We start from the raw sequence: 11,466 nt of genomic DNA on the forward strand, positions 1-11,466 counted from the left end.
ACCTGTCACTGCGTGTCCTAGCTGGAAATATCTGTCCTAAGTTATGAGGAAAAACCAGATTACCTTATTCTGTTCCTGAAGAAACCAACTTTGGTGGATCCTGTAAAACAGTTGACAGAAGCTGTTATTTGTGAACGTTCTGGAACCAAAGCAGAACTTCTCCTGTGACCACCTGACCTTTGTTGACAGGAGACAGGCCGTGGTATTCCCAGAAGCAGCTGGGCTGCTTGCACAGGTTGGCCTTGCAGATGGTGCAGCCGTACACGCTCTCATGCCGAAGGTTCTTCAGGTTGCAGTTCTTGCACCTCTTGGAGATGCTGCTGATCTTTGCCATCCTGTGTCTCTGTTTGACGGCTTCCTCTGTGGTCTCCGTCCTGGACTTGTGGGAAATGGCCAACTCTAGGGTCTCCAGGTACTTCTGGGCACACTTTGCCAGCTGGTTGCCCAAACGCTTACGGAAGTTGACCTGAGTGAAGAGGCCATCCTGGACCCAGGCAGGCGGGTGTTCCTTGCGGCTCTCGCGCAGCACGATGAAGGCGTTGACGACGCTCAGGTTGATCAGGAACCAGAAGAGGTTGCGCCAGTGGCGGTCCTGTGGGATGCCGCCCAGTGGGTTGCAGGCCTGCAGCTGCTTGCAGATGTCGACGCCTCGCATGTTCTCCTGCAGGAGGCGGAAGGCCATGGGGCGGCTGATCGGGACCAGCTCCCCCGATGTGGTCGGAGACCTCCTCCAAACAGTGTCAGGTTCACCCGGAGCGGCATTAGTGGACAGGCAGCCCATTTCCTTGGTGTCCTTCCATCGAGTGGCCAGCAGGGGGCCAAACTGTCTCTGCAGGAAGTCCCCGGGCTTCTCCAGCTGCCCCCTGTCCCACAGCTCCTGGGGCAGGATGGGGTTAGGTGGAGGGAAGGAGCTGGAGGCGTAGATGCCCTGATCCAGAAGCTTCTGCATCAGCGGGATGGAAGTGAGTGAGCTGGCCAGAAACAGCTGGTGGTTCTTATTGTTCAGGTCCTTCATCAGTTCTGGTACCACAGTGAAGCCCAGGTCCTGGCCCGTCTTCTGCCCCACCTGGATGAAAAAGCGGTGGCAGTACCCAGACTTGGAGTCGCAGAGCAGCCAGACCTGAGGCTGGGTCTTGGGGTTGCCCTTAGTGCTGCTGCTGTCCTCGTCCAGACTGGGCAGCAGGGTCCGGTCAACGGTCAGGCAGCAGTTAGGCTCGTAAGCGGACCACATGGCTCCACCCAGGATGTTCAGCATCGGCCTGAAGACGTGCAGCGGGTCGTTGGGGGTACCGGATCCTCCGAGCTCGTTTGTGATGAAGCTGCCCATGCAGATGTTGGCAGCGATCTGCTGGAACCGCTTGAAGCTCATGGCCCGGTAGAAGGTGTAGCTGTTGTCGTAGTGTTTCCAGGACCAGTAGTGCAGCAGGTCGGGCAGGTTATGGATCCCCATCAGGATAACGAGCCCGATGAAGCCTTTGATCTCGTGAGTGGTGACGGGGACCCAGTCCACCGGGCCGGAGCCCAGAATGTGGCAGGCTTTGACGTTGGTGTTGGTCTCTCTGGCGATGAGCTCAATGAGTGCCGAGGGGAAGATCAGGCTGAAGAAGTCAATGGCGTCGCAGTTCCTGGACGGGATGTGGTACGGTCCACAGGGGTGGGTGAAGTCCAGGATGGAGGTCTTGGTGCTCTCAGATGGATCCTTCCAATTATCTGCTGACATCCAGGACGGTTCCAGTAAGTCCTGGTTCTGGACCGGTTCTTCTAAGGATTGGGGCTCTTCGGTGGGGAAGAACTGGATGTCAGATTCAGTATAATCTAAAAATAAAAGTTTAAAAGTTTAAGTGTTTAGTTTTACTTTCGACTGAACATCTTGACTCAAGTGTTTTTGGATCTTTGACGTAAAGATGAAAGTTTTAAAGTTCAGCTGACAGAAGGATTTTTCCTGAAACCAGAAACCAGGCAGCTCTGACTTCACAGTTTAGCTGTTAAAAGTCAAACTGCTTCTTAAATGGAGTCTGAATAAACACAGATATGAGCAGCCTCCCTGACCTCAGGTCAGTTTATTTAACAACCAGAGACAGGAAGGACTGTGATATCATCACTCATCACTCTGGTTGTGTTTATTGTGTTTATTGTGTGGTTCTGGTGTCGTGGTGCCGTCTTACACCGCTGCCTGCAGATGGCGCTGTCGTGCTCCGGCTTCTCCAGCAGGTGGTCGGCCATCGGATCAGCTGACGGCGGCTGGAAGTCACAGTCAGAGCAGCGCAGCAGGAACGCACTGCAGGAGACGCAGGGTGAGGAGGAGACAGGGTGAGGAGGAGACGGGGTGAGGAGGAGACGGGGTGAGGAGGAGACGGGTGTGAGGAGGAGACAGGGTGAGGAGGAGACACGGTGAGGAGGAGACAGGGTGAGGAGGAGACGGGGTGTGAGGAGGAGACGGGGTGTGAGGAGGAGACGGGGTGTGAGGAGGAGACGGGGTGTGAGGAGGAGACGGGGTGTGAGGAGGAGACGGGGACACACCCCCTCATGGGGACACCCCACCTGACGGGGACAGCAGGACAGACAGATCTGGACCCGTACCTGGGAGGAGGCAGCCGCTGCAGGGGCAGAACTTGATCTCTGGAGCTGGGGACGTGATGACTGAAGCAAAACGACACGAGTCAACAATCAGCTGATCAGGAATCAATGAAGTCATCAATCAGCTGTTTGGCAAAGAAAGATCAAAGTGTAGAACTCGGGTTCTGGTTCTGGTTCTGTGAGTCTTACTGGATCATGTGGGCAGCATAGGCCCGGGAGCAGCAGCTGCTGTAGGGACACAGCAGACAGTGGACGTAGGTCGGGTAGTGGGCGGACAGGTCCGAGGCGTCGGTACCACACTCCAAACACACCAAGCGCCCTCCCTCACCTGGTACAGACCTGCAGGAGACACACAGGTAGGTCGGGAGCACCTTCCAACCAATCACAGAGCAGCAACCGGACATGAGACACATCCCGTGGTTCTGGACTGGTTCTGGTTTCCTCTGCTGCTGGTCCAGTCTCACCTGCTGACGAGATCTCTGCGGCTTACAGATCTCTTGTTTGGAGATTTGGGGGATTTGTGGAGTGGAGAATTCTTCTGGACCAAACTGTTCTGTGGCTCGGTTCTGATTCTGTTGGGCTGAACCATGGAGGCAGACACCGATGGAGGCTTCAGCTTTCCATAGGTCCTGATGGCTACCTGGAGACAAAAGGACCAATGAGCTGCTAGTAAAACTGAATGAAGGCTCAGCCCGGGACATTATAGGGGCGGAGCCAAAAAGGATACTTTAATGTGGGCAGGGCTTCAGGTTAGGGGCGGGGCTCACCTTAGACCCAGGGGGCAGTCCCTCCAGCTGTGGGGGTCTGCGGAAGCTGCGGTGGTTTTCCAGCTTGTGTTGCATTTTGTCTTTGAGGAAGACGAACTGAAGACGACACCTGTTGCAGTGGAAACCCTGGTTCACCTGAGACAGAAGGACAGAAGGGGGTCAGAGGAAAACCAGGACCTGATGTGGGGTCAGAGGAAAACCAGGACCTGATGTGGGGTCAGAGGAAAACCAGGACCTGATGTGGGGTCAGAGGAAAACCAGGACCTGAAAGGTTTTCTTTTATGTGGGTCAGACCGAAGGAAGAATGTCAACAGGTTTGAGTTTGATAAATAACATGTTGCACAGGTAATGGGTGGGTGGGTGGGTTAGTTAGTTAGTTAGTTAGTTAGTTAGTTACCTACCTTGTGTCGGAGCAGGTGCTGCTGGTAGCCCACTGGGTTTCTGGTCACCTTCAGGCAGTAAATACAAAGCAGGAACAGAGAGTCTCTGTGGAAGGAGGCGAAGTGCTTCAGGACGTCCGAGTAGAAGGAAGAGCGATACGAACACACCTGTAAAACACCTGAGGTCAGACCAACACCTGCGGAGCGGCAGAGAGAGGAGAGCTGGGACGGCCCACTCACCTGGCAGACGTAGGGCATCTCTCCGGGTTTATGGTTGGACTTCATGTGGTTCAGGAAGACCGGCTCGTCTTCAAACGCCCACTCACAAATACGGCACAAACCTGAGAAACACACACAGGTAGACTCTGACTCACACAGGTGAGGCCTGATTTAATGTGACCCAAACTAGGGCAAAGGTTAAACTCTAACAAAACCAGAGCCACTAGACCTGGAAACATCACAGTCCTAAACTCTGAGAAACAATCAGAGCAGGTGTGGTTCTTACATGAGGAGAGGGCGGAGCCATGCACCTGCTCCTGGTGGGTCTTCAGGTGAGACGAAGACGAGAACTGTCGGTAACAGAAGCGGCAGCACAAACTGTTCCCACCTTCTGCAATCAGGTCTGAGTGCTGCAGCATATGCTCCATCAACCTGCAGACAAACACAGGTGAGACGGGCTGCGTGTACGCATGCAGGTGAGCCCAGGTGAGCCCAGGTCAGTCCATGTACGTTTATAGATGTGTTCAGGTATGTTTTTAGGCGGGTCTACGTATGAGCAGGCTCTTTCAGGTGCATCCAGGTGTGTCCAGGTGTTCTGTGGTCCCACCTGAGGTTGTTCTCAGCCTGGGAGGAGCAGATGGTGCAGGTGAAGGACAGGGTTTTGATTCCCATCTGTGGTCCCCTCAGACTCACGTCCCCACTGAACCTCCCATAGTAGAAATCGTCCACGCTCATCACCACCTGGGTCGGGCTGGAGGCTGGCGCCGTGGTACCAACGGAGGGGGCGTGGCCTGTGGGTTCAGGTGACACACAGAAACTGTTAGGTTCTTCAGGTGAGCACATAGTTAAGAAATCCAGACCACAGAACCATCCAGACTGAGAGGGATAGAAATATTGGTCCAGTTCAAGCAGACGGTCCAAACAAGAACCAGAACCAGAACCATGATGATGGTGAGTAATGAATGCCAGAACCACAAAAGATGGAGCTCTAAGGTTCTAAAAGATTCTGTTATAAAAAATGAATAAATAAATCAGGATCCGGCTCAGTTTTTAGATGTTTCGGACCCGGCTCCGTATAAAGTTCTGATAACCTATTGTCTCACTGATGCCGCTGCTGAGGGGTGTGGCCTTCGTGACACCATTGGCTGGAGCTGAAAGGGGGGCGGGGCAAGCTGCCAGGTTCAGGGAGTTGGTACTCCTCACCTTTGTCACCTGCAGGTTCACTGAAAAAACACAAGAGTTCAATAAGTCCAACAGTCTGACCCGTTTGGATCAGAACTCCCTCCCAGGCAGTCCAGTTCACAGACCGGGTCCCGGTGTGCTGGTCCGGATGGTCAGCGTCGTGGGCAGCTGCACGGTGGTGAAGCCTCCTGAAGGGGCGGAGACTTTGCCGGTTTGTCCCTGTGAGAGCAGAGGCGACATGGCCACACCGGGCCGAACCAGCTGACCCAGAGAAGGGGCTGTGGAGGACAGGAAATGACATCATCAGCGGTCAGCAGGGAGCAATAATCAGAGGATGTTTGTTACTGCTCAGATCCGCGTACACTGGATCAGAGTGAGGGGCTGGACCGTCTGACCCGACTGCAGGTTCAGCACCAGAGGAGTACCGGGGCTCACCATCGTCGGTACCTGGAAGCCCTGCAGACAGGACGCACACATGTGACATCACAGTGACATCACTCAGCGCCTCAGGTAATACAAGCAGGTAAACACCGTGATCGGACCGGGCCGCCTGTCCTGGTGCATCAGGACTCGGTTTGGTCCAAGCTTCAGCTGTCAGACAGATGGCCTCACATCTGACTCCAGAATCAGCCCAAACCATCAGCCCTCCACCACCGTGCTGACAGCTGCAGTGCATTCTGGGTAAACATCTGTCCTCTGGTCTGGTTCTGCTCCAGAAGTCTTCTGGTTCCTTTCCATGTAACTTTTAATGGAAGGTGTGACCTTTGACCTTTGACCTGTTTCCAGTCGGGGTTTTAGAAACACCTACACGCCCACAATAGGAAAAAACTTGTGCTGTGCCACATTGTTGTTTAATTTGTGATGATGATGTCACATTCCTGACTTTCTCTTCATCAGTTTAACGTAAACCAGCGAGTATATTATCATCAGCTCCAGACTTTATTCTGAAAGGATCTTAAAGTGGAATCTGTGCTTGTAAGTGAGCTTAGCTTTACAGTGATACAACAGCAGGACTCGGGCCGAGTAAAGTACGCTGTAAAACAGGCAACGGTCCTAAACAACAAAGCAGCAGCTGAGCTCAGCGCTCGTTAAGATGTTTTCTCTGCTTTCAAACAGTTTTATGTTTTATGAGTCATTAGTCCTGCAGGAGTAACTGATGAAAAAAAGAAGAACTGTGAAAAGCAGGATTAGCTGCACATCAGTTTGAAGTTTGTGGAGGTGGCTGGTCGATGGACGGATGTGACGGGACCGGCAGAACCGGACCACTTAGGGAGGTGGCAAATATTCAAAGAAAAATCTAATAATTACCAGATGAATTTGAAAAGTGTTCCCGTTTAAAATGCCCATGGCTAACATCCACTGCTGGGAGGAGCATCTACTGTTTCACATCCCGCCTTTAAAACATTCGTGGTTTTTACAGAAGGCAGAATTATTAAATAAATAAGCAAAAAGAAGTTCATACTGCTGAAGATGTTTGTTATTTGAATTCGGTTATAAACTGATTAATGTAACAACTGGAAACAAAAACTAATCTGTGATCATGTTTGTTGCCGTGGAAACGACCTGCCGATCGGTTACCTGTGCGGTCAGGAGGATGGGCTGGCCGCTGCCTGTCCTGGAGGCTGCTGGGAGGAGGAACGTTCCACCTGCGGTCTGCGTCAGGATGAGGGGCGGAGCCTGAGCTATCAGGGGCGGGGCAATGGGCTTGGAGCTGGTAGGGAGGGAGAGGGTGGAGCAAGTGGCGGTGATGGAGGAGGGAGGAAGTGACATCACAGAGGAGGAGACGATCCTCAGAGGAGACGAAACTGAGGGGGACAACAGAGACATGATGAGACATTCAGGGACCAAAGAGACAAAAGCATAAACACCTGGGTTACCTGTTGGGGCAGGTGTGATGGGCGGAGGCGTCCTGGGGGGCGGAGTCTCAGAGGCAGGAAGAGGAGACAGAGAGTCCTCCACTAAAGACACAGAAGAGTCAGAACTGGAGTGGAAACACTCAATGTTGATAAAAAGGAAAGAAAGTTAAGTAATCAAGAAGTTTAAATATTTAACCCAACTCTTCCAAAACAGAACAGCCGATCCTGACGTTCATATTTTTATCATCTTTACAGTAAAATTAATGATTTTTTCAGTTCCAGAAACTAAAACAATCCAGGATTTATCTCCCTGAACACGAGGTTTTAGCTTTTATCTGTTAAAGAAAAGAACCTCAGGAGGCAGATTCTAATCACCCAGGTTTAAATGTTTAATATAAACTTTGAATTCAATATTAAAATACAGATTTCAGTCTGGCTGCTGCAGCTATCAGCCTGTTCGATGATGTTGATTATGATAATGAGTCGACATTAATGATCTTTTATTTTCCTAACTGTTTCAGTAACAACAGCTGGTCTGCATTATCAGAGCACAAAGAGTGTGGAAGTAATCTGATTACCAGAAACAAGCAGGTGAAGTCTGAATGCTGGTCATTTATTGGTTTTTATCATTAGTATGGATTAATGACCTCAGAGAGGTTTTTGTCCCACCTGGCTCACAGTAGTTGTCCATAAAGTCCATGTCATCTTCCTCCACGCTGTCGTTCACCTGCTGCCACGGCTCCAGCTCCTCCTCCTCGCACTCCATAAACAGCTGAGTGTCCATGTTGCTATGGAAACCAGGGCAGAACCCATCAGGGTCCAATCAGCAGTGGAATCAACCAATTACAGCCTGAGCTGACTGTTGACAGGTCATGTGATCAGTGAGATCAGACTCCATTATCGCCCGCCACCAACGGCAGAAGGGACATCATGTTTTTACCCGTCTGTCTGCGTGTTGCTGATTAACTTTTAGAGTCAACGCAATTCAAGATGGCCACCACAGCTAAGCCTAAAAAAGTTAAATAGTTTTAACTCTGTCGGTGTTACAGAAACTGAGGTCATATTTGTCATGGTAGTAGCTGAGAGTCATCCCCAACACACCATCTTAGGTTAGGTCAGCTGAATAAACAATAAGAACTTCAAGTTAGGAAAAAAAACAAAATAAACTGAACGTGTTGTCTGTCAACTCATCAGTTCTGTTTCCTCTCAAAGTTTAATCAACAAAACAACTACTGCCTCATGAGGAATACCTAAAACAAATGTCAGTGTTCTGATACAAAATATTTAGTAATAACGCTGTCCAAACGCACAGACTGTGTTCAATAAAGTTTTATTTTGAAAAGCGTCACTGCAGTACCAGCTGCGGCCGCAGGGGGCGCTGGACTCTGGCAGCTCCGGGCTTTTTGTGTCTTTAAAGCCCGAGCGAAGCGTCCTGTCCCGGCGGGAGGAAACTTCCAGTCCGGGCAAAGACAGGAGCGCTACAGGAACCAGTTAAAGAGGGTCAGTGTAGGCGCACACCCGAACCGGGACCCCCTTCAGACCGCAGACCCGAACCGGGAGCCCTGTTCGGTCAGCAGACCCGAACCGGGAGCCCCGCTCAGTCCTCCGCGGCTGCAGCTAGCTTCCACACACTGAATGCCACACAAACCGCCCCGTGAGTTCTGTCAGCAGGTACCGGATCCTACCGTGAGCCCGGCCTGATTGGGCTGAACCGGTCTTACCTGCGGGTTCAGAGAGTTCTTCTTCAGCCGCGCTGAGGTTCGACAGGAAGGGGGCGGGTCTTCCTCCCACAGACCGTGTCAGAGCCTTGGATTGGTTCGCACATTTATTGCGTCACTTCCCCTTCAGACAGCGCTGCCTCTGATTGGTCCTTAAAATTTTAGCTGTCTGAACTAAAGTCTGCTGCGGGTTTTCCGGTTACCGGAGATTTACCAGCCGGAGAGTCTCCGGTAAACCGGAGCAACGGCGCTCACAGCCGCAGACACACAAACGAACTCAACACGACCCAACATGGCGGCCAGGAGGCGCCAAAACAACGAAAACAAAAGGCACTGGAGACCAAACAGGCAGCCATTTTGTTTTTGTTTTTATTGACGGGGCGTGGCTCCGCTCCGTGACGTCACGAACAGTCTGACAAATTAAACAACGACGAACAAAAAATGGTATTAATGTAGAAGTTATTTATTTGTTGTGGTTTATTTTAAAAACTAAATGAATATAAAGTTCTTTCCAGCTTCTAAACAAAACAAGCAGCTTCAGTCTGTTTACAGCTCGGTTTTCTACAATAATTTGCTAATTTGTTGATAAAATATAAAAAATAGTTACATTAGTTTTTTTTAATTGTTTACTTTTAATTTCAACCCAAACGACAAAATCTTTAAATACCGAATACAGAATATTTTTGTTTTAGAAATACTAAAAATTTCAGTCACCAAAGAGTTAATTCCTGTTATCCACTGTCTGAGGACAGGACCGGTATGGACACGTCCACTGTCTGAGGACAGGATAAGTATGGACACATGTCCACTGTCTGAGGACAGGATAAGTATGGACACATGTCCACTGTCTGAGGACAGGATAAGTATGGACACCTGTCCACAGTCTGAGGACAGGAGGACATCATCAGTAACTTGCAGCAGCTGTTTCTGCTATGAGGAGCTCTAAACTCTGACTGAAACTCCTCAAACAGATTATTTCTGTCCAGATGTTCTCACAGCTGATCTGAAGAACCTTTGAGAGGACACGGAGATCAGATGCAGGTCTATAGTTAACGATCGCTCCTGGATCTCATTATAAACCAAGAACCATCTGACCTCCAGCAGCAGATCCTTGGATGGTTCTGGAGTTTTCTGGAGAACCGTAGTTGATGAGTTTGTGTGGTTTCCTGTTGAGGGGACGTGTTTGAATCCAGCAGATCCTGATCCTTTCTGTCCTCGGCCTGGAGCTGGTCTCAGAACAGCTCCGTGTTGGATAATCTGCTCTAATCTGTTAATCTGTCCCCTCAGGTCCGGCTCGGCCCGGCTCGGCTCTCAGTCTGTTCTGCCCTGCAGGGATGAAGGCTGCAGTTCTGGGGGACTTCCTGGTGCTGCCGTGGCCCAGCAGCGGATCAGGACCAGGGTTCGTGGAGGACGGGCATGGAGGTCTGCTGCTGAGCTGTGGAGCTGCTGTGGGCGTCACTCTGATCTGTAAGATTCTGTCCCTTTATTTATTCATTCTGAAACGCTTCAGATTACACGTCTGTTAAAGGCTGTTCCAGAAAAACAGAATTATTTTAAATCAGAAACAAAAGAAAAAGAAAGGAATGCATATCACCCGCCGCCTTGCAGCCGAAACCTTCAACAAAGATCTCAGTTATCAGTTAAAGGATGACTCTCAGCTACTGCTACTTCAGATTTTAACTCAACGTCTGTAAAACTGACATTTCTGTCTTAGATTAGATTAGTTGTGACGGCCATCTTGAATTAGGTTGACACCAAAAGTTTATCAGTTGTGGTGGACGTTCATCCAATGATTACCTTCTGAGAGCTTCAAAAACCAGCACACTTTGATGGAGCTCAGTAACATGTTGGGACCGTGAGCTGCACTGTGTCCATGGACTCTCGCCTGGACTCGTGTCTGGACTCGTGTCTGGACTCGTGCCTAGACTCGTGCCTGGACTCGTGCCTGGACTCGTGCCTGGACTCGTGCCTGGACTCTCGCCTGGACTCGTGCCTGGACTCGTGCCTGGACTCTCGCCTGGACTCGTGCCTGGACTCTCACCTGGACTCTCGCCTGGACTCGTGCCTGGACTCTCACCTGGACTCACACCTGAGGGGTGTATGAGCAGTACGTGGCGCTGTTAACACACCTCAGGTCAGGTTAAGGAGCTGGACGGACTTCCTGTTTGGTGGCGACTGACTGGTTCTAAAACAGCATCTGTCTGATAGTCTTTCAACAACACAGGATGAAGATAAAATTACAGTCAAAGTTCATTAAATCATCTTCAGATCTAAATCATGTTTACATCTTCAGAAGAGCGATTAGGAAGTTTCTGACTGAGTTAAATTACCGGAACAGACTGGGTTTAACAGCTTCCTGCTCACCTGTGCTTGTTTCCATGGTAACAGCTGATGTGTTTGCAGGTGTGGTGGTCCTCAGGAAGTGGATCGCAGGGGGAGTGTGTCGTAGTTTGGTTCGTTTAGACGGAAAGACGGTTCTGGTCACCGGAGCAAATACTGGCATCGGTAAAGAGACCTGCAGAGACCTGGCAGGCAGAGGTGAGACACTCCAACTCACCTGTACAGGTGAAGGTCAGAGTTTCATCGACTGTTTAATGTATAAGGACAAGTGTTCAGTATTAACAAATGGACCCTGTCCTCCTGACGAGACTGTCCTCCTGACAAGCCTGTCCACCTAACGAGCCTGTCCTCCTGACAAGCCTGTCCTCCTGATGAGCCTGTCCTCCTAATGAGACTGTCCTCCTGATGAACCCGTCCTCCTGACGAG

At 50.6% G+C, this 11,466-nt stretch overlaps 2 protein-coding genes across 4 annotated transcripts in view; one reads left to right on the plus strand and one right to left on the minus strand.

Annotated features, from left to right (window-relative positions):
* The window catches only part of pogzb (pogo transposable element derived with ZNF domain b), an 11,972-nt gene extending 3,165 nt beyond the window's left edge, over positions 1-8,807 (minus strand). Inside the window, exons 1-18 of one of the 2 annotated variants that reach the window (XM_037980580.1) lie at positions 8,703-8,807; positions 7,651-7,769; positions 7,003-7,083; positions 6,704-6,930; positions 5,488-5,581; positions 5,251-5,403; positions 5,047-5,166; positions 4,551-4,734; positions 4,230-4,375; positions 3,965-4,065; positions 3,746-3,892; positions 3,345-3,479; positions 3,042-3,217; positions 2,767-2,916; positions 2,581-2,640; positions 2,166-2,278; positions 178-1,815; positions 64-100 (exon numbers count right to left, since the gene is read on the minus strand). In XM_037980580.1, the coding sequence (XP_037836508.1) occupies positions 64-100; positions 178-1,815; positions 2,166-2,278; positions 2,581-2,640; positions 2,767-2,916; positions 3,042-3,217; positions 3,345-3,479; positions 3,746-3,892; positions 3,965-4,065; positions 4,230-4,375; positions 4,551-4,734; positions 5,047-5,166; positions 5,251-5,403; positions 5,488-5,581; positions 6,704-6,930; positions 7,003-7,083; positions 7,651-7,765 (3,677 nt within the window). In that variant the 5' untranslated portion in view covers positions 7,766-7,769; positions 8,703-8,807. Of the gene's footprint in view, positions 1-63; positions 101-177; positions 1,816-2,165; positions 2,279-2,580; positions 2,641-2,766; positions 2,917-3,041; positions 3,218-3,344; positions 3,480-3,745; positions 3,893-3,964; positions 4,066-4,229; positions 4,376-4,550; positions 4,735-5,034; positions 5,167-5,250; positions 5,404-5,487; positions 5,582-6,703; positions 6,931-7,002; positions 7,084-7,650; positions 7,770-8,702 lie in introns of both variants that reach the window. The other variant, XM_037980579.1, reaches the window with a different exon arrangement.
* A 207-nt stretch (positions 8,808-9,014) lies between these two features.
* Positions 9,015-11,466, plus strand: part of LOC108228975 (retinol dehydrogenase 13) — a gene marked incomplete at its 3' end in the record, with an annotated part of 4,882 nt that continues 2,430 nt past the window's right edge. Inside the window, 3 exon segments of one of the 2 annotated variants that reach the window (XM_025003373.2) lie at positions 9,015-9,143; positions 9,987-10,166; positions 11,103-11,237. In XM_025003373.2, the coding sequence (XP_024859141.1) occupies positions 10,034-10,166; positions 11,103-11,237 (268 nt within the window). 2 annotated transcript variants of the gene reach the window in all.

Source organism: Kryptolebias marmoratus, linkage group LG16 (assembly GCF_001649575.2).
Source record: "Kryptolebias marmoratus isolate JLee-2015 linkage group LG16, ASM164957v2, whole genome shotgun sequence".
Taxonomy (NCBI): Eukaryota; Metazoa; Chordata; class Actinopteri; order Cyprinodontiformes; family Rivulidae; genus Kryptolebias; species Kryptolebias marmoratus.